The following is a 22,565-nucleotide window of genomic DNA, read 5'->3' on the forward strand; positions in this document are numbered from 1 at the left end:
CAGACTTTAGAGAGTCTAGTGGAATTATATATGTAGATAAGATCATTAGGTTACATGGAGTATCTGTCTCGATTATTTCGGATAAAGATCCAAGGATTACGTCAAAGTTCTGAGGTCAACTACAAAAAACTTTGGAGATAAAGCTTAAGTTTAGCACGACCTTTCACCTGTAGACAAACAAAGAGTCAAAGAGGATGATTCAGATGCTAGATGACATGTTGCATGCTTGTGAATTGGAATGGAAGGGCGATTGGAATAAACACTTAAAGCTAGCAAAGTTTGCCTATAATAATAGCTATCATTAAAGCATCGATATGGCTCTATACAAGGCTCTATATGGGCGACCCTGCAGGTCTCATGTATGTTGAAGCGAGGTTGATGATTGATTTATCGAGTCACCAATAGTTCTACAACAATATACCGACCAAGTACAATTGATATGAAAGAGACTTCTAACTGCTCAAAGACTTCAAAAAAGCTATGCAGATCCAAAGCATCACGAAGTCACTTTTGAAGTCAGTGATCATGTGTTTGTTAAGGTTTTTCCAATCAAGAGTGTGTTTTGGTTTGGCAAAAAGGGTAAGCTCAGTTTGAGGTATGCATGACCTTTTGTCATTCTCGACAAGATCAGAGGCACAACATATAAATTGGCACTTTCACTTCAGTTCTCAAACATCCATAATATATTTCATGTATCGATGTTGAGGAAATATATGTCAGACCCGACACATATCATACAGTATGAGGAAGTAGAGATACAAAAGGATCTCACGGTCGAGGTGCATTCGATAGAGATTTTGGATTAACGTGAACAAGTGTTACGAAACAAGATCATTCCCCTAGTAAAGGTACAATGACAACACCATGAACTTGAAGAATGTACATGAAAGTCAGAAGCAGAGATAAAAGCAAAATATTCAAGCCTATTCGATAAGTAACTTTAGTTAAATTTTGAGGATAATTTTTTTTAAGGAGGGTTGGATGTAATACCTAAGTTTTTTTATGGATATTCTCATAAATAATAAATTAATAATAATAATAAGAGGTATAAAATAAATAAGTTAAATTTCAAAAAAAAAATTTAAAGGCCAAGTTGTCCTACTTACTCTAGTGTAAATCGCACTCAAAACTAATTTAAGTAGAAATGACATTTTTGGAGAAGAAAATTTAGATAATTATGACAAATTAACATTTAAAAGAATTTTACATGAATTTAGAATAATTTGGAATACATGTAATGTCATTCCATCAAAAAGTGAATTTTAGTTTTAGGTATTTTAAAATCCAAAATACCAAATAAAGTTAATTAGTAAAATAATTACTATGAAATGAAAATTTTGATTTAAGGAAACTTTATAAAGTAGTAGAGGTCCATAGGTAGGGCGTTCCCTATTGACCCATCCTATGTGGCACCATAAGTTAAATTCAAACTTGATAAAACATAAAAAAAAAAGAATTTAAAACTTTTCAAAAACTAAAATATGAGAACCAAGTCAAAGGTTTCTATATTGGAAAACCCTCCCAAGGGGTGGGGAGAGAGTCCCACCTTAGAAGGCACTAGAATGGGCTGACAAGCAAGAAAAAAAAAGTAATATGAAAAGAATGGAAGAAGAAAAAGAAAAAAAAAATAAGTCAATTGCTTGTCAAGCAAGCAAGCTTGTTTCTTTTAGAAATTGGAAAGTAGCTAAATAAGGGAGGAAGTCCAGCCTTATGGACCCCTTTGCTTAGCCATATGATGTACATTAATGTACAACATATGAATGCCTAAACTATAACCCTAGAGATAGCTAAGTAAAAAAATATAATGTATATAAACCCAAAATGAATGCTTAAGGAAATTAAGAAAGTAAAAAGAAAGAAAAATAAGAAATTTTGTTTTAAGGGCTGAGATTTAATCTCAACACCTTAGATAAGGGATAGAGTTGAAAAGGAATTATAAATGAGGGGGAGGAACTCACGCCCCCCTATTTGCCTTTTTATGGTTTTTTTTCTCTCTCCTCCTTTCTCTCTTCTTCTACTTCTTATTCCTCTTCTTTCCTTGAGTTCTCATCTTTCACATGGCATAGAGGACCAGACCACACTTTGGACCTAGGCTGAGCATAGGGTTGCAACCACCATATAAAAGGGAGAAGGCGAATCGACAAAGGAACCAGTCTCTCGGCGGTTAAATTCATCATGTTCGTGAAAAAGGTAAGGGGTTCTATTCTTTTTTCATAGATCGAAACTCATATGCATGAGTTTATTCTAATACTAAATAGATAAACCCTGCATCAAACCTCTCATATGAGAATTCGATGTTGGATCTATCATATTTAGCGAAAAAATAATTTTTGGGATCGAAAACCGCTTCAAAAACCCGATTTTCACTCAAATCGGTTTCAAAAAAAATAAAATGGAATTAAGGCTATATACACATATGCATGTATACATACCAAATTTGATACGTACACACACATATACATGTGAGAAAGATTCTAGTTTAAAATAATAGCAAAAAATATATATAATAAAATAAATACCTTTTATGCATTTTAGTCGTATATGGGCAAATCAAGCATAGCCGATTAGCCCGAATCCAATGCACGAAGGGTTTCCATAAAGATGTGGGGACTAATCAGATCCTATAGTGGGGGTCGGTTCAGTCCCTGAAAAAAACAATGTATATGATTATGCAAAATGTATGAATGTTGGTTTAAATTGAAAAAAAAATAGAATTTGGATTCAATAGAGGGTTACATAATTATTTTTTATAAAATAAATTATTGTTCTTGTGTTATTTCTCTCATTTGTGGTATAGGATGTCAATAAAAGAAAAGTGAAAATATAAAATATTAGCTGTGCAAAATAAATGCATATGTTTATGAAAAATACCAAACTTTTTTTTAGGAAATAGTTTTGAAGATGAGAGATCGTTTTCTAGGTTTAATGGCTATTAAAATGCAGTTTATTTGCTAGAAAGTTGGTATTGTTAGTAGTTGCAATTTTTATAATGTTATATGACATGTTGTTAGTGTAAAACAATAAAAAACTCAATTCAGTTTGTATATTTTTGCTCACCTGAATGCACTTTATCCGTTATTGTGTATAATTGGCTTGATATTTGTTCAATTAATCGTTTGTATCTCCCTCGTCCAGAGGAGTTTTTACAAATGGTTTGCTGCATTAAAAATCTAACAAAATTTTACATAATCTGTAAAATTTTGAGTTATGTTCCAAGAAGGTGCAAAGAATAATGATAGTCGAAACAAAAAAATATATGTGAATACTAAACCGATTGTATCTCTCTCGTTTGAAGAAATATCTTGTAGGGGATGACCACCAGAAGAGGGACTCTCCTCTCTAATGTGTGGGGCTTCTTCAGGAGAGTCTTTCTCAATGTGGAGTCCAACTGGATCAGGGATTCTTGCAAGATTTGAACCTGGATTTGCTCTTACTGGATCTAGACTTATCTTCACACGCCCCTTAGGCTAATCTCCTCGAGCGGATATGACACTTTTCATCGAATACAAATGTACCAAGCTCGAGTTGCACAAGCCTATGACAAGCATGTTCAAGAGCGAGAATGTCAGGTGGGAGAGTTTTTTTATTCAGATTCATTACCTTTTAATAAGGCAATACATCCAGCAGACAAATTTGTACCCAATTGGGAAGGTAAGGCCCTTATAGGAGATTTTCTCAAGCCTCCCCTTCTTGATGGAAAGATATCGACGGCAACAAGTTACCAAGTCCTAAGAAAAGCATTTCCAAAGCACACGTCGTGTTCCGTCCAATTGAAAATCTCAGATGCTAATCCATTTCTCAAGGACTGAGTATCTGTCATCAGCACTTTGAGTTCATCACTCATGGTCAGCTTCTTGGCCATCGTCCTTCCCCAGAGCACACATGGACTCCCCCGTTTATAGAAAGCCTGCCAAGTGCCAATCAATAAAGGTAGGCACCAATTGAAGCAACTGAACAAGCACTCACCATCTTCAGTAGGTGTCAATTAAAAGGAATTTTTATCCATTTTTTTAGCCCAGTCCTAGCCCAGCCCTGACTGCAGCAAATAGTTTGATTTGTCCATATGAAATAGATTTTTTTATCAATAATTGTAGCCATTTTTTATTTTAACCATTTTTTTTTCCTACACCCCTGTTTGCCCCCCCCCCACACACACACACACATGAATCCTAGCTACGCCACTGGGTGTAAGGGCTTGGGTGCAGGTGACCCCACCTAGAGATTACTCACTTCAACAGGAAAAAAACAAAGCTCAAATTGGAGTAGAGATTGCAATCCAGTCTTGCTTGTGTCACGAGCCATATTCAGGCTCTATGTTAAGGTCCATATCCAAAAATTAGTATGTTGGCTTGATGAAGAAGGTCTTAAATTCGATCCATTTACACTCGAGAATAGGTTGAGCGCTACTCATGCCACTGATATTGTTTTAAATATCTTCAAAGTATCAACATACTTATCAATTGTATGTAGGGGTGTCAATGGGTAAGGTTTGGTTCCGGCTAAGTGGAACCAGACTTGGACCAGATTTTTGGGTATGGTATTGGGTCCGAACTCGAGTCTAATATGGTCTACTATAAGAGAAATTATACTCGGACTCTATAAGAACTACATGAACCAGACCCGAACGATACCTGCTAAAACAATATTTTTTTATCATTTTTACATTAAAAATTTGTGGGTCTTAATCGAAACTTGGGTTGGGCCCGGATCTAGTATAAAATTTCACAAACTATACTAGGATCCATGTATTAATCTGACCTTCATGTCCGAACGGGTCTTAATCGGGTCTTCTTATTTGTCATCATACCCAGACCCTATAGGGTTTGGTCCGGGTAAATTCGACCCGTTGACACTCCTATGTGAAAAAAAGGTTTTTCTTTTGTGTTTTAAATTTTTGTCACCATGACATGATATCGATCTCCCTTATGACGGAGAGATGGAGCACCAAACCCAGTAAGATCCGACCCAATGGCCTCCTCCGCCCTGTCGCTGCTGCAGCGCTGCACCGACCTCGCTCACCTCAAGCAACTCCAATCCCACATGGTCGTCACGGGCCTCGCCCGCAGCTCCCACGCCCTCACCAAGCTCCTCGAGCTCTGCGCCCTCCTCTCCGCCGGCGAGTTCCTTGAGTACGCCGGCGAGATCTTCCGGCGTGTCCCCGACCCGACCACCTGGACGTGGAACGCCATGATCCGCGGGTTCGCCCAGGGACCCGACCCGAAGGAAGCCATCCTCTTCTACGCCGGGATTCAGACTGCGTCCGCCTCGCTTCGGCCCGATGCCCTCTCCGTGTCCTTTGCCCTGAAGGCGTGCGCGCGCCTCCTGGCCCTCAGGGAAGGCCAGGAGCTCCACGCCCAGATCTTTGGGTTCGGTTTTGGGTCGGATCCGCTATTGCAGACGACTCTGATGGACCTTTACGCCAAGACGGGTGTCTTGGACGACGCGCGCAAGCTGTTCGACGAAATGCCTAAGAAAGACGTCGTGGCCTGGAATGTCCTGATTGCGGGCTACGCTCAGGGCGGGCGCTCCACTGACGCGCTGGCGATGTTTCGCCAAATGCAGCGGAGTCCGGACGTGCGGGCCAACGAGGTCACGGTCTTGGGGGTACTGTCAGCGTGCTCGCAATTGGGTGCATTAGATGATGGCGAATCAGTGCATGCGTACGCTCAAGAGCACTTGCTCGATCGGCATCTGTTTGTTGGAAATGCTCTGATAGACATGTATGCAAAGTGCGGGCGTGTCGATCGGTCATGTCAAGTGTTTGATGAAATGACTCGGAGAAGTTTGGTTTCGTGGAACACCATAATAATGGCGTTAGCAATGCATGGCCGTGCTCATGATGCATTGGGGTTGTATCAGAGAATGAAGACGGAAAATGTGGCACCTGACTCAGTCACGTTCTTGGCTGTGTTGGGTGCGTGCAATCATGCCGGGTTGGTGGAAGAGGGACGTGAATTGTTGAGCTCCATGGAGGACTATGGTGTTGTGTCAAATATCAAACACTATGGTTGTGTGGTAGATCTACTTGGGCGTGCTGGCAGGATGGAAGAAGCATATAATCTGATTGTCAGTTTGCCTATAGAGGTGGATGTGGTTCTCTGGCAGAGCTTGTTGGGTGCATGTTACACTTATGGTAATGTTGAGCTAGCTGAGCGTGCAATGCAGCGATTGGTTGAGTTGAAATCCAATAACAGTGGGGACTTTGTGCTCATGTCCAATGTATATGCTGCGTGTGCTCGTTGGGAAGATGTGGGGAGGACGAGGGAAGCCATGAAGCGTGTGGATGTTATCAAGACACCTGGGTTTAGCTACATTGAGGTGGATGGTGTGATACATAAGTTTGTCATGGGAGACCAAGAACACGAAAGAAGAAAGGAAATCTATGAGAAGTTGAATGAGATTGGTGCAAGAGCTAGGTTACTTGGGTATGCCCCAAAAACATCGTTTGTGTTGCATGACATAGATGAGGAGGACAAGGAAAATGCCCTCTCCTTTCATAGTGAGAAGTTGGCAGTTACCTTCGGTCTTCTAAGCACCAATCATGGTTCTCCCATTCTTGTCATAAAAAACCTTAGGATATGCGGTGACTGCCATGAACTGATCAAGCTTATATCTAGAATTTATGAGAGGGAAATTATAGTCAGAGACCGTGCACGCTTCCACCATTTTACTGGAGGTTTATGTTCATGCAGAGATTATTGGTGAAGCTCCTAGATTGGTATGAGCTTTTAGCTATTTGGACCTTTGATTGAAAAGAATATGGAGCTCCATTCTTAACTGAGTTATTCCCTTCAAGGCATTATCATTCCTAATATTTCCCCCCTGCTTGCTTAGGACAGGCCAGACACCATCCCCTTAGCCCTATATGTCAAGCTTCTTTTTCCGTGTTCTAACACAAGAACAAAGCTGGTATGGACTATCTAAAGGGCCACCTGAGGGATCAAGGGTGCCGACAGAGAGAAACTCGAGCATCTTGGGGTCATTTTATTGTTGGAACAATCAGATTAGGAATCAATTATATAGTCGCTTGATATTGATGACTGAATATTTAAAACTATGCATCTTGAATTAGCATAACTTTGTGCAGAAACATGCTTGGAAATGGAAAAATGAAGATTAGAAACTGTAAATGTACATGAAAAGAAGGAAAAAAATTAGGGGATGGAGTACTTGTTAAGGGAGAGGAAGAGAACTGAGGGAGCCATATGTCAAAGCTCGAGGATTTCTTGTTATGATAATCTCAACAGGATATTGCCAAGTACAAATGGGCCTTGCCTTCTGGAATTGGTATGGCGGATCTTTCCTATTTAAATTTTCTGTCATTATTTCATTATCATTCAAGTAGAAGAAAGTCTTACGGGCAAACTTGTTCTGACATAAAAATTTGCTTTGATTGGTAGAATGATAAATTTCATTATTGGGACGTGCACACTCTAAATTAATTCCTTTTGTAACATGCTACCTAAATTACATAGTACTCATATAAAGTTCTTAAGCAGTTATTCGATGCACAATAATATGAGAGCAATGAGAGGAAATGTCTTTACTGGTTCAGTTCCTTATAGTACGGTTGATTTCCAGAGAAATCAAGTTCATGGACTTCAATGCTCTACTATTTTAGTACTATAAACATGCTGAAGTTCATCACGTCCATAATGTTTGAATGATGATTAAACATGCTCTGATTTTGTTACTCCAAAAGTATTGCAGGTTGATGGAGGAATATTCAGCTTAGTTTTGCACATAAGATTGTCATGCATGCTAATTGGTTTGGATGGCCTAATTGTATCTTGATTAAGGAAGATGTGATGTAAATCGATCTCACCCAATTGTGATACACAAAGCATTCCTTATATATCTTTTTTCTTTCTTTCTTTTTTCTTTATCAGCTTGACAAACCTAGTGCTCATTGAATAAACAAACTTCTTCCAACCCAGCAATAAGGTAAGTCCTGTCGAGAATACAGATTTTAAGGTAAGATATAAATCCACAGCGGTGGTAGGGCTCGGATATAATGGATTCATATTCAGTTGCATATCTTACCGAAATCCAAAAAAAATTCTTTACACATTGAAGAAACAAGTTATATGTATTGGATTCAAGTGGACTTGGTCTATATCTGTCTAGCCGAATCCTTGATTAAAATTGAGTTGAAAACCAGGCACACCTTGATTAAAATTTTCTGTTTGTCACAATAAATGATGGTTGTTTCAATTTTGTTGTAAGTCTGCGAGAATTCTTCTTAGCTAAACTGCTTCACATATGACATTGGTGGCAAAAATATATTCAACTTTGATAGATGATAGTGACATTGTAACATGTTTTTCTTGACAGTGAGAGAGTACTTTTGTATCTAGGCAAAAAGCATAGCCTAAGACACTTTTTCTATCATCGATGGATCTCGCGAGTTTAAAACTCGCCGAGTCAACTCGTTGACTCGGCTGACTCGGCTCGGCTCGGCCCTCCAGCGAGTCAACCCGGCAAGGCAAACTCGGTTTGCCTAAACTCGGGCTTGACTCGGCCTTGACTCGGCTTGACTCGGCCTGACTCGGCCTGACTCGGGCGAGTTCTGGGATGTTTGAAATTTGTTTTTTGAGTTTCAAATGGTAATGATATATATACATATATGCAGTCTACTGTTTACTGTCTGTACAATCTAGTTGAAAAATCATAGGTGCAAGTTGTATCTAAGCAATCTGACCTCATATATGTGTTCAACATGGTTTATTTGCTAGGAATCACACCTTTATCATATTTTTTTATGTAAAAATATGTTTTTTTGAGTCATGAAATGTTGGCATATTGTAGGCCATTGATTTGTGAAGCCCTTGAGAAACTTGCTTACATGTTGACAAACTATTTGAAAAAAAAAATTGTGTTCTAATAGATTGTATGTACAATTGACTGTGTAAAAACATACATTGAAAAACTTACTCTATTGGCAAAACCAGGAGATTTTTGTATGCATTTGCTTTTGTCAAATAAAAAATGGTCTATTTTCAGTTTCAGACCTTGTTTACCTCAAAATTGGGATTGATATGAAAAATCAGATAAACTGTTGAAATGGAGAACCAGGTCTTGAGTAAGGCTAAAAGAGTCTAGTACTTTCTGCAAGCTGATGAAATGGTTTGGGAGTTGGGACTTAAACTAGCAAAATTAATGAATTTTTGCTTGTCGTGACCAACTGTTCTACATCTAATAAACTTTTAATCTTTAAACTCCCAGATTTCTGTGGCACATGACAAATTGACTGTCAAAGTGCTTGTATAGATATCAAATTCAATTATTCAAGCAAACCTCTATAGCTCTTTGCAGTTGTTTTTATATTCTTACAGACATTTGGAGACTATGTTTACTCAAAAACATGGTTTCAGACAAATTATATATTGTTTTTCTTTTAAAATCAAAAGTTAACAAAACCCGGTCCGAGTCACCGAGTTGACCCGCCGAGTCACGAGTCAATAAAGAACGAGTCGAGTTCCGAGTCACGGGTTTTAAAACCTTGATGATCATTATATCCAATTAGTTTTAAATTATTTTCTGTAAACATATTCTAAAATTCTTTTTGCCTGGAGATATTTTAGGATCCTTTTTGTCGCTGCAAGATGGAGATTACTAGGCTTGCTCATAGACCTAAAGACAATGCTCACAATATTCATGATGTCGGGTCTTGTATTTATGAGATGGATGGGAGACCCCACTAGAGTATGATACATTGTCACATCAACTTTTTTTTGCACCATCATTTTTCGAGAGTTTTTCATTTGTGGCCATTGATATGCTCATCACTTTGCAGTTGGATATGGTAAACCTTTTTATCAAGTCTTTGATATATTTTTCTTTAGAATTTTTTTTTTGCTTGACTTGAATTTCAAGAAAGTATTTTCTAATGTCCAGATCAGTCATTTTGTATTCTTTCTTTATAGCTTCCTTGAATCTTCTATAATTTTTGGATTTGATTCGACATTGATCAAATCATTGACATATAAGCACACCATCAAAAAATTTTTCTCTTTTCACATATAGGTCATGTTTGTAAGTAAGAAAAAGTCTCATAAAACAAGAAAATTTTACCTATGAGAAGTTTTAACATGATAACTTTTTCAAATAAAAAAAAATGTGTGGAGAGAGAGAGAGACCTGAAAATGTGGTGGGTGGGTGAAAGATGAAGATTTTGGAAGCTCTTCCTATGGCAACCCATGAAATGAGATGTGTTGTGGGTGAATGGTTGACCTAATGCAAAAAGAATTTTTGATAGAAAAATTTCTCTACCATCCCCAAAATGAGAATTTTTCTTATAAAAAATAAGACTTTTTAGAAAAAAACTTTCTTTTTTTTCTCTCATTTGGAACAATGGAAAAGTTAAAAAATTTCTTTCTTACCTTCACTTTTCCTGCTACTTTGCCACTTTCAAACCCATAGTGATGTCTCACTATGACTTAGTTTTATGAAAGTTTTAATCAATTTTTATGTTTCAAAACCGGGGATCTTGTTTCAAGTCGTTTAGGGCCTTTTTTTATCTGTAAACTTTTCTTTTATGCCTTCTTTTCAAATCCAAGAGGTTGTTTAATATAAACCACTATTTTAAGTGCTCCAATTAGTTGATTTGACTTCTAGTTGGTAGGCTGAAATTTTTAATTCTGCCACGATGGCTAACACAATTCTTATAGTCTTCATTCTAACAACTAGAACAAAGGTTTCATTGAAGTCTACTTCATATTTTTTTGGGGTATCCCTTTGCTACTAGTTGAGCCTTATACTTTTCGATTAGTCATCCTTATTGAACTTTGTTTTGTAAATCCCTTTTAGACCAACATCTTTTCCTTTGGTTTACCTACTAACTCTTATGTATATTTTTTTATATTGCAAAGATTGTCTCATTCATGGAAGTTTTCCAAATATCACTTTGAATAGCCTCTTCAAGGTTTTGAGGTTCACTGGAAAAAATGCCAAATCACATGAATCATAAATGTGTGCAAGAGATTTTACATTTCTTGGGGGAGATTTTGACTTTGAATGACTTGAATATAGATCTATTCTGCTTGTTGAATGGCGCTTAGTAGTTGTAGCCTTAGTTGTCAAAGGCGGTAGGCGGAGCCTAGGTGGTGAGTCCCCTTAAAAGACTAGGCAGGATCATAATATATATAAATGAAACACATTAACCCATTATATATATAACAAATATATTATAATAACTGAAACACATAATATATAATATATAACTGAAATATAGAATATTATAATATATGCTTATGATATGTTAATATATATAATCATATATATTTACATAGAAAACATGTATGTGTTTGTGCATCAGCATATGTGTGTGTGGATGCATGTGAAGTATGAAGTATGAAAAAGAATAGTCAAACAGATAATATATGAATCACACACACGCATATAACTCGTAAACTCAATAAACCAAAAATAAAACTCACAAACATAACTTAGAAACAGTCAACCAGAAATATAACTCAAAAATAATCAAACAGATTATATGTGAATTACATTACACCACACATACATATAAATGAAATACACAAACACAAAATATATATTATAATAATTGAAATACAGTATATATAATGTATATATATAAATAATATAACTAAAAGACAAGATTATCAATTATATATATAACTGAAAAACATAAAAGATGGAAAAAAGAAAAAAAAGAAAAACAAGAATAAGAAGAAAACAAAGAAAAAGGGAAGGAAAAACAAGAAGAAGAAGAAAAAATGGGGGAGAGAAGAAAAAGAAAACTGAAAGAAAGAGAGTGGGAAATGGAGAGAGAGGTGATAAACTGGGAGAGAGGCAAAGAGCGAGAGTGAGAATCCGGGAGATTGAGAGAGAGGAGCATGCGGCGTACTTGTGAAAGTCGTTGTTGTTGTTGTTTTTCTTCTTTCTGCAAAAAACTAAGAGAGAGAGAGAGAGAACTAATGTAATACCTGCAATTTTTGTATCTATTAAATAATAAATAAATAAATTTTATGTCTTAATTATGTGATTTATTTCAATTTAAATATTCATCTTAGAGTTCAATATGAATGCCAATTCGAATTTAAATTTCATGTTAGTTTGAATCTCATTTGAATTTGCATTTGGAATTGAAATTAAAATGGAATTTAATTAAATATGAATTTGCATTTATAATTTGATTTAATTTAGATTTAATTAAATATAAAATTGGATATAAATTAGAAATTTGGATTTGGATTGGATACGGATTTACCTAAATTAATTTGGAACTAAATGGGATTTGGAATCCAATATAGAAGTCAATTAGAGTTTAAATGAAAAATTAAAACTTAATTAGAATTAATAAGACAAGTAGAAGTTCAAGAGGGTGGGATGTCCCCCTATGTGGGCCCATCTTACTTGGCAAATCTCATATTTTGTATTTTCTAACTTTCTAGAAAATATCTATTTTAAACAAAAGTAAAAAATTCACTAAGTTTTCTAATTTAAAATCTACGTGAATTAGCAATAGACTTGAAAATAAAAATTTTGATTTTTTATTAATAAGGTAAAAATAATCCCTAGGGTGGGACATTTCTCCTTAGTGGGCCCCTCTTAGTTGGCACGAGCTTCTACTTTGAAAAGTTAAAAAGAATCCAAAGCTTTCCTAAATTCTAAACAAGGCTTGTACTTAAATATTTCAAAAATTTCCTAAATACAACAAAAAGTCAATTAAGCCTAGAATTTTAGAGAATATCAAATAAGAAGTTAAATTCTGGAATTTTAGTGTTGAAAGGGGATTTGAAACTTACCCAATGGGATTCAAAAATTCCCAAAACCTCTATAAGAGGGGACCCCATTCACGCCCCCTCATTCTCTCTCTTTTTCCCGAATTTGACCTCTCTTCTCTCTCTTGTCTCTTCTCCTTCCTCGTGTTTTGAGGGAGGATCCATTAGAAGTGGTGGTGGTGCCGATAGGAGAAGGACTAGCAAGCTAATTTAACATTTCAACTAACACTCCAACGTGATTTTGTTTTTGGCTTTACGAGGTAGGTACACTTAGCCTTGCTTGTGTACATAGGATTAAGTTGCATGTGCATCTTGTAGTATGGTCCACTGATGCTCATCCACTTATGAATATCAGTCAAACATAATGAGAGGTCTGTATCATAGTATTCTTTCAATCATTATACTCCAAAAATTATTTTGGAAAAAATTATTTTTAAAGAGATTCATGACTCTTTCTTAGAATCGTTTTTGGGTTTGATATTTAATGCATATGAATGCATGTATGATCTATGTTTTGACATTAGATCCATGAGTAAACTGATGTTGTTGTCTGATCCAACATCCAAAACATTGTTTTGTAAAAACTAATTTTTTATTCTTAAATGCTTGCTTTTATAAAATCGGGTCTTATGAGATTCTTGATTTTTGGGTGTGAATTGTGTGTGGATCCCTGTTATGAAATTGCTTCATATAAATCCAACATGCTTAAATGTTACATGTCTGCATATGATGAATCAAACATTAATGAATGCATGTTTGGTGAATTCTTTATGAATGAGCGTATGTATAATGTAGTTGCACTCTTGCTTTTGTACGTGCATAGTGCATGTGTAGACTGGATAAAATTTCAAAAATTGTATTAATGTGTTATCAGCCTTTGCTTCATGCATGGACTGATATCATGTTCTGATTGGAAGTTTTAAGAAACTCCAAAATAGTTCTGAGAAAAATGATTTTGAGAAAAAAACCCTATAAATCAAGTTGTCTTGTAAAAAATATGATTAATTATTCTAACTTTATGATTAATGTTATATATGCATATAATCAGCATGAAGGATGTTAGAACTATGTTAAAATTGATATTCGTGGTGCATACTTGACTAATATTCAAAAAGGAAAAACAAATAAAACCCTAGGTGTTCAAAATCGATTTTCGGGTAAAGGAGCCTCTTTTTATAAAAACGGTTTTTAAGGGATCTATGAATCTTATTAGGTGTTGAATTTTCTATACATCATGATTTAAATATGATTTATGTTAATCTAATAATGATATGTGTTACTGAATTAAAATTCATAAATTAGCTTGTGTATGAAAGCCTTTTTAGGGAAAAACAATTAACATGATTTTATTTATGTGCTAAATTGATTTATGTTCATTATGTGTTAACTTATATTCATGTTAGATCTAACTCTATATGTGCATGATTGATATAACATCCAAAAATAAATCTCAACTTGTGAAAAACGATTTTGGTGTTTGGAAGCCATGTTTTGGAGACAACCATTTTTAAGTGATTCAAGATTTATTTTATGTATTAAATTAATTTATGAACAACATTAATTGATTTTTGTTTCATGTTTAAACTCATATTAGTTGTGTATGAATGACTAAATAACTGAAAACTATTTATGAGAAATCATTTTGGCATAGGGATATGTTCTATTGGAAAATTGGGTTTTCTTTGTCGAACACAAGTAATTTCAGGTGTTGTTTTGAAATTGTAATCTGAATTTCTTTTTAAACAATATGTTAGATACCCTTAGATGTGAACTTAATATGGTGTTTTTTATGTGTATAAATCTAGAATTCAACGGATGAATTCCTATGCTTGCTTGGTGAATCCTTGCAAAACTTTGTGCGGTTTCGAGGTACTTTGTCCCGAATGACCCAAAAGAATGAACTATTTCTCTCAAATTGTAAATCCTAAAAATATGAGATTTTGAGAAGAAATTCCAGACATATGGAAGTATATACTAAAAATTTGCTAGGTTTTAAATTATTGCCATGGTACATTACTGCCTTGTCATGGGCATGTGAATTTTTGAGAAATTTGGATTTTTGGAGAAAACTATTTTAGTGATTATGTAATGTCATTATGTTGTGCATGCTTATTATGATATGGTGTTCAACATATGTTTATGATGTATAGCATGTGTATGATGTACATGTGATGCTATGACATGCAGTATGTATGTATGAGGTGCATACGAAGATTATGAATGTACATAGTGTTGTGTTGTGCAACATGTGGCTATAATATAACCATGTTATAATGCTTGCATATGGAATGTAATTTCAATGTCAATATTGTGTCATGTGTGTATTTGTGCATTAGACTTTGAAAACCGCACATGTACACATATATGTTCAAAGTGTGTGTTAGGCAAAGGTTCCAAAGGAGAACCAGGACATAGTTAATGTAGTGGGTTATCCATGTGAAATATCCACTTTGACCTATGGCCCTAATTAAGATAACCCTCATTCGATATTTCAGGTATACTGTATTGAAAATCCTAGGTCTACCTTAGAGAGGGTAGGTGGTACAAACTCACTGCACCATTGAAATGTTAAAAAATGCTTCAAGTGACAATGACTTGGTTGGTTTTGAGTCCTTGTATAAACACCCCAAATTTTTCCTGTTTATTTTCTGGACACCTCTCTCACAGATGTCAGCTGACCTTGTAGTACAGTGTAGGAGTCTAACCCCTAGATATATTCCAGTTTAGGTGTCATTTCACCCTTTTTATTAGTAAAATTACCATTTTACCCCTAGGTCACCTTAAACCCTCGCCCAACCAAGCTCTTTTTTTATTTCAGAAGAGTTAGAATATCAGTTATTTCTAGCTCACGATGAGTAAATCCCATTCATTTCTATTCATTTCAGCTGAATTTGGTTCACTTCTCAAAAAATGAATTCATTTCTAGCTCAAATTCTAGCCAATTGTACTGGAGTCATTTATTTCTAGTTGATCATGTTTATCTGAGTCTAACTCGAACTCACTAGGAGTTCAAGTAGTCCAATTCTAGTTCAAATTCATTTCTCACAGTCTTAGAGTGCATTTCAACTTATTTCAGCTGAAATTGAGCTAAGTCTTATTAGTTTAGCTAGTGTTTAAGCTCCAAAGTAAGTTCATCTCAGTGTAACTGACCTTCATTTCAGCTCAAACCCAGTACATTTTTGTGATCCTATCTTATTCTAGTGTTCATTTCTCTAAGAATGATATCATTTCTCGATCATCCAGTCTAAGAGTTTAGTTGAGTCCGTGTCCTTTTAATTCATATGAGTTTAGAAACCCTAGAACCCAATCCAATCCAGTTTAAACCAGTTCAAACATCATTTTCTAGTGTCACTCTTTGCCCTGCAAGGGCAAAATCATTTCTCAGGTTATTTTATCTGAAACATCAATTCTATCAATTTTTTTAAGCTGGTACAATTACCAATTTGGGCTTGAATCAATTCTTTCTCTAAAATTTTAGCTATATCCGAGATCCAATTCATATTTGGATCAGATCCAATATCAGATGTGATATCCAATATCCAGCTTTTATCCTCAGATGAAAATTTTCAATTCCTTGTCTCTGTCAGGGGTCTGAGACTTCAAATCTCTCATCCAGGGTTTGCATTTTGCATGTCATTTTATATCATTTTATCGTATTTCATGCCATTGCATATCATTTTCGAGATCCAACACTCTTGTTTTCAAAATATCAAATCCAGATTTGATTTTAAAACCTTTTTTTTCAAAATCAATTTCAAAAACTTGGTTTCTAGAACCAATTTTTGCCATTTGACCAACCCCCAGGGCTTTACATCCCTTATTTTAAAGTATTTTCCTTAGAAAAATGATCTGAATTTGTTTTAAACTCTATTCCTAAATCAACTTCCAATTTTGCCAAATTTCTTCAAGTGGGCCCACCCTGTAGGGGGCGTCAATCCTAATTTTCCACCTTTATTCAATTTTATTTTATTTTCATATTTTATTTATTTCAAAAATACAAAAATTTAGTGGATTTAGGTGTCCTTTAAAGCTTCTTGAAAATCTTGTTTTTAACCCCTTTATTTTACCTTTTTAAAATTATTTTTGAAAAAACAAATGGGGCCCACATAGGTGGCGTCATATTTGAGGGTGTTTAAGTCCATTTAGGTTTACTTAGAGTTTTAATTAAGTTTGGAGTTTGAAAAGTCAAAAGTCAAAATGTGAATTCAATTAGGACTTTGATTTTATTTTCAATTTTATCTTTTGTTTTAAATTCTTTTAAAAACCTTTATTTATTTGCTTTAAAACCAAATGTGGGGCCCACTTAGGTGGTGCCACATTTGTGATTTTGCAGATTTATTTAGGTTTTGTTTTAGAGTCCTAATTAACTTTTTAAAAAAGTCCAAAAGTCAAAGTCCATTTAATTAGGGCTTAATTAAGAAAAATCGCCCCTTGTGTTCTTTTTTTTAAACTCTTAAAAAAAACCTAAACATAAACTTATAAATACCCACATGGGCTGGACGTCCAACCCATGCCTCTCATGCTCTCTCTCCTCTCTTTCCTTTAAGTTCCAGCCGTCTCCTCCTCTTCCTCCATTGCAGCCCAATGTGAGTTTCTTTTTCCTTTTCCTCTTGTTAGTTTTTATTTATTTATTTTATCGATTTTCCCTTGAATCCCCTATTGTCGCCATTTTTAGCATGCTTCTCTTTTCTTTTTACTTCAAGAAATCATGTGAGAGCTTCAAGAAGATGATCAGCTGAACCATAATCAATTTTTTTTTATAATTTTATTCCATGTATCATGCTTATATTTTGTTTATTTTGTTAATGCCTGAAGAAAGAAGGTGATTCGACCTTCTATAGGTTGAATCCCTCTTCTCTATTGGCAAAATCAAATTTCAATCCATGCACCCTGAATTTTATTTTTTATTTTTGTTGTATTCATGTTTATTTTAAGTTATTCATGCATTCAATCATGATTAATGGTCTTAGTTACACGTTTTATTGCTTTTAGCATGCTTAATTAGGTTTAGTTTGTTCTAGGGTTTTAGATTTTACAATATTGAATTTTGGGCCTCTGTTCATGTTATTGTTTTATCTGCTTATATTCATTGTTTAAATCTAAATTTTTTATGGTAGAATCATGTGTCTATGGTTTTCAATAAAAAAATCAGATTTTTTTGAGTTTTGTAACCCTATTTTCTGCATCGTTAAAACGCTATGCAGAACTAGATGTTGTTTGTCGGGGTCATATCTCTGTAACCGAAGATTGTATTTTAGATTCGTAAAAAGCAGCATCTTCGTCAGAGTGTCTAGTTTAATCTGTGAAATTTTTATAATTTTCTACTGTCATTTACTATTTTATTTTCATATGATATCAAAACCTGTGTTTCTTGAACCGACAATCACGGTTCAAGTCCAGGTCCATCTTGCCGGAACGATTTCTTCCTCATCATAAATCATATTGATGATCTGTAAAAAGTGACTGATCCATCTATGTGTCTAATTTCTGTGGTGTGTTTTTTATAAATTTTCACCATCGTTTTCTATTTTCTTGAAGTTCGAAATCAGAGTATGTGTTTATTGAACCGTCAGACATGATTAAAACCTAGGTTCATCTTGCTAGAACAATTTCTTCCTCACCGAAGATCGTATTTCCAATCCGTGAAAGGGAGTTTTCTTGTCATTATATCTAGTTCATCTCTGAAAAAATTTATGAATTTTGATGATTGTTTGATATATTTCTTTGGACCCAAAACTGGGTTTGTCTTTCTTGCATCGTTATGCACAGGCAAGAATCAAGTGCGTTTTGCCAGAACGATTTCTCCCTAACCGAAAATCGTATTCTCGATCTGTAAAAAGAGTTATTTTTATTGATCTGTCTAATTTATTCTTGTTAAATTTCATAAAATTTTATCTCTATTTGATGTTATTTTGGTCTGACACCATGATAGGCACGGAACTGCGGGTAAAATAGCATATTTTTTCCTTTTTATTTAATATTTATTGCTTAAATAATCATAAAAAAATATTTTTTGATTGAATATTATTTTTATGGTCATTATCAGTGTCTATGTCTATTTTTATAATTTTTAGAATTTGTTTGATGTATTATTTAGCTATTTTATAAAAACAGGATGCTGACGAAGTTCTCATTCAACCGAAACACGGGCAAATTTTATCTTTTTCGCATATTTTATTGTTTTCATGGTTTTTTAATTTGATCATATCTATAATCATATTAGGGTGCTCTCTACCCGATTTGGCATTGTTTTGAATTTGTTTGGTCTTCAGATTAAGCGTATTACAAATTTTTTTTTTTGAAAAACCCTGTTTTTAACCCTATTTTGCAAATATTATCAATTTTCAAAGGTATTTTGATCATTTTTCTCTCAATTCTAAATTTCTAATTTTTTTAAGTTTATTATTCATTTAGTTAGGCATCATCCATTATGTTATTTAATGATTTTTATTTCAGAGAAGCACAGAAAAAGACTTATTTCAGGATAAAATCCTTGAATTTCCCTATATTGTTGGATAAATTTAGAAAAGCCTACATATTTCTACTAACATGTTTGCTAATTTTGCAGAGAAACTCAAGATTAGATTTTATTTTCTTTTTTCTTTTTTTTTCTTTATTTATTATTCAATTATTAATGTAACTTGTAATTATAATATTGGAATAAGAATATTTTCCTTTTCTGTATAGATTAGGGTTGCATTTGCATATAGTTTAATTCTAATATTAACTGCGATGGATGATGATTCATGCATATTTCAAGTTCACAATGGTCAACATGAATGATACATGCAATTGCTTCTAAGAAGTTAATAAACACAGTGGATTTTGTATTTGTGGCCATAGTCAGAATACGAATGAAACTCAGATTTATCATTTTCTTTTAAGTTACAAACAACATACACTGTTAGGCTATCTTCATAAATCATTGCATATTTTCAAAAGCTTTTCTAAGTATTTTTTCTTTTAGAATCAAATGAGATATATTCAATACATATTTGTGGTCATAGTCAGGAATATGCGGTGAATCTATCTTATTTAAATTCTATAAGGCACAAAAATCCTTTTATAAATAATTCTCTCAAATTCTTCAGAAAATATTTTCACAAACTACATCCATGCATCATCTAGGTTTAGATTACATCATGAATAAGTTCATAGGGCCACACACTCATCCTTTTTTATCTATTTCAGAATTTAATTTTAAAAAAATCAAATTTCTCAAAGTTACCCGGGCTTTCTTCAAAAATCGATTTTCTTAAAGCATCAGGATTTTCTTTCTTCAAAAATCGATTTTCTCATAATACAATTATGCTATCATGAGCTAAATTTCAAAGGCTCGTGTTGTGTTGGGTGAACCTTGGCCCAACAAGACTTTTAGTGAGTTCCAAAAGTGAACGCAATGAATCTTTCAAAAGCAACAAGTATGCAGGCAGTATTGATGCAAATGCACAATTACAAGGAGGCAACAATCACACAGAGTAGAGAGAGAATGAGAGAATAGAGGGAGGGAGAGGAACGTTCAACAACAATCAATTCATTGAACACAGAAAATATACAATAGTGTCATGCACCGTAATCTCATTAAGGAAAATGCAAATTATAGGTATATAAAGTTGTATAAACATTACAAGGCCGAAAGACCCTTGTGAGCCATGCAAGGCTTTCAGTAGGCTTATTACAAGGCAAAAACTATGCAAAAAGATTGGGCCTAACGTTCTCCCCAACCTAAGTTGTTGATGTCCTCGATGACAGGGTCCATGCTTCATACTCATCCACTACTGAGGAAAGTTGGTGGACATTCTTCGCTTTCTCCCAATTGGTTTCTTCTTCTGGCAGTCATTTCCACTTGATAAGATACTCTTTGATTTGTCCTTGACAATTACACAAATGATCCATGAGGTATTTTATTTCTTTGGTGTCAGTTGTGCAGAGAGGTGTTGGCGCTCGCGTCAGCTGGTTGCGACTGTTGTCTTCTTCATCAGCATTGAATGACTTTAGGTTACTGACGTGGAAGATTGGATGTATTTGAAAGTGTAGAGGAACTTTGAGCTTGTAGATAAGGTTGCCTACTCGCTTGATGATAGGAAAGGAACCTTCATATTTGCGAATGAGGCTCTAATGTAGACCTCAAAAGATCCTGGTTCTCTCGAGATATAACTTGACCAATACTTGGTCTTTGACTTTAAACTCCGAAGGGTGACACTTCTGATCTGCCCACTTCTTCATCCTCTTGGCAGCTTTGTGTAGGAACACCTTGGCCAGTTTTGTTTGATCCAGCGAGTCTTTAGCAAAACGATGGACAAGAGGCACCTTGCCCCAATGCCAATTCAAAGGGACTATGGCCAGTTAATTCACACTTCTATAGGTTGTGGGAGAACTGAGCTACGTCTAGAAGGTCTACGCAATATTTTTTATTCGAACCTACAAAGTGCCACAGATATTCTTTAAGGAGAGTGTTGGTTCTCTCTATTTGGTCATCTGTCTAAGGGTGGAAGCACATTGAAAAGTGCAACTCCGTCCCCAAAAATCGAAACACTTATTATCAAAACTTCCCTTTAAAGTGTGGGTCATGATCTTTGATGATGTTCTTTGAGAGGAATTTCAAAGTAAGGACACCATTTTGTTTTAAAGACTTGTAGACGTGCATCCCCATTGATTGATGAGGCCGGTAGAAGGAAGATGGGGCAGATTCAGGTTGGCTCTCAAACTTAGGGGAATCCAATCTTTTATAAAAAATTGGATCAAGGAAAATGTAAGGGGGGTAAATTCTCACACATATAGGAGCTTGAAGAACAAATCTATGATCTATAGATCAAAGTTGATGCTTTGCACACATATAATCATGAAATGTTTAAAAAATAAGAGTTCATATCTCTTCCCCAAGGTGGGACCCAAGAATGGAGGTTGCATAATGAAATTTGATGGCACCAAAGATCAAGAATTTCAATGCTCAAATTTGAAGAGCAAAACACGAAAGTTTTTCATCAAAGGGCTTTACACCGAAGGAGGGTTAATTGCATCTAACATATACAGATTGTCGTATGATTATTGGCCCAAAAATTTTAACCAAAGCAACTAACTACTTCAAGACCTTCTTTCCCCACCCCTCCCTCATTGTTGGTCAGCTTTAAAATCTCCCATTGGGATTCTTAATGCTGGAGGATGCTTCTCTTATAGAGTCAACTTTTCAAGAAGATAAAATAAAGGAGGCGGTGTGGTCCCTTCCTTTGGAGAAGGCTTCGGGATTGGACAGGTTCCCACTCATTTTTTCAAATGGTTTTGGGGGATTTGCTAGAGTGATTTATGTGCTTTGCTTTCGGAGTTTCATGCTAATGCCAAAATGATTTGTGAGCTTAACAGGTAGAATTTGTTTTTAATACCGAAGGACTAACAAGTCAATGATAATTTCATATTCTCATCCATACACTACAAGGATGCAGGTCAATAGCGATGACATATCTTGCTTCTATTGACCTATTTATTGCCGCTATAGGCCTATAATAGTGAGAATTTTTTGCCAATAATTCGCCAAAAAGAATTGGCCTTTGTTGAGTAATAACAACATTTAAAGCTCACTGTTAATGGGTGAACCAACACCAGTGAAGAATCTTGCAATCTTTAATGGCGATGTTGTTTTAACAATGAGATAGGGTATAACAGTGAGATGTATTATAGGTTACCTATAGGTTATAATAGCAAGGTACTCTCATCGTTATAGGTTATAACAGGGTGAATTAACTCATTGTTATAGGCTATAACAGGGTGAATTAACTCACCATTATAGGCTAGCAAAACAGAAATCTCGCCTATAACGGTGAG

General features: G+C 34.9%; 1 protein-coding gene across 1 annotated transcript; it reads left to right on the forward strand.

Annotated features, from left to right (window-relative positions):
• The first annotated feature begins 4,968 nt into the window (after nucleotides 1–4,968).
• Nucleotides 4,969–8,054, forward strand: LOC149840996 (pentatricopeptide repeat-containing protein At1g34160-like). Its single transcript, XM_090005171.1, has one exon. It carries the CDS (start codon nucleotides 4,969–4,971, stop codon nucleotides 6,703–6,705), a length of 1,737 nt encoding a protein of 578 aa, XP_089861297.1. The 3' UTR covers nucleotides 6,706–8,054.
• The last annotated feature ends 14,511 nt before the right edge of the window (nucleotides 8,055–22,565 follow it).

The sequence above is a fragment of the Nuphar pumila genome, chromosome 4, assembly GCF_984573655.1.
Source record: "Nuphar pumila chromosome 4, dmNupPumi1.hap1.1, whole genome shotgun sequence".
Lineage (NCBI taxonomy): Eukaryota > Viridiplantae > Streptophyta > Magnoliopsida > Nymphaeales > Nymphaeaceae > Nuphar > Nuphar pumila.

Bases quoted from the DNA above. Each gene is read 5' to 3' on its own strand.
- LOC149840996 (XM_090005171.1), top strand. From the start codon at position 4,969: ATGGCCTCCTCCGCCCTGTCGCTGCTGCAGCGCTGCACCGACCTCGCT.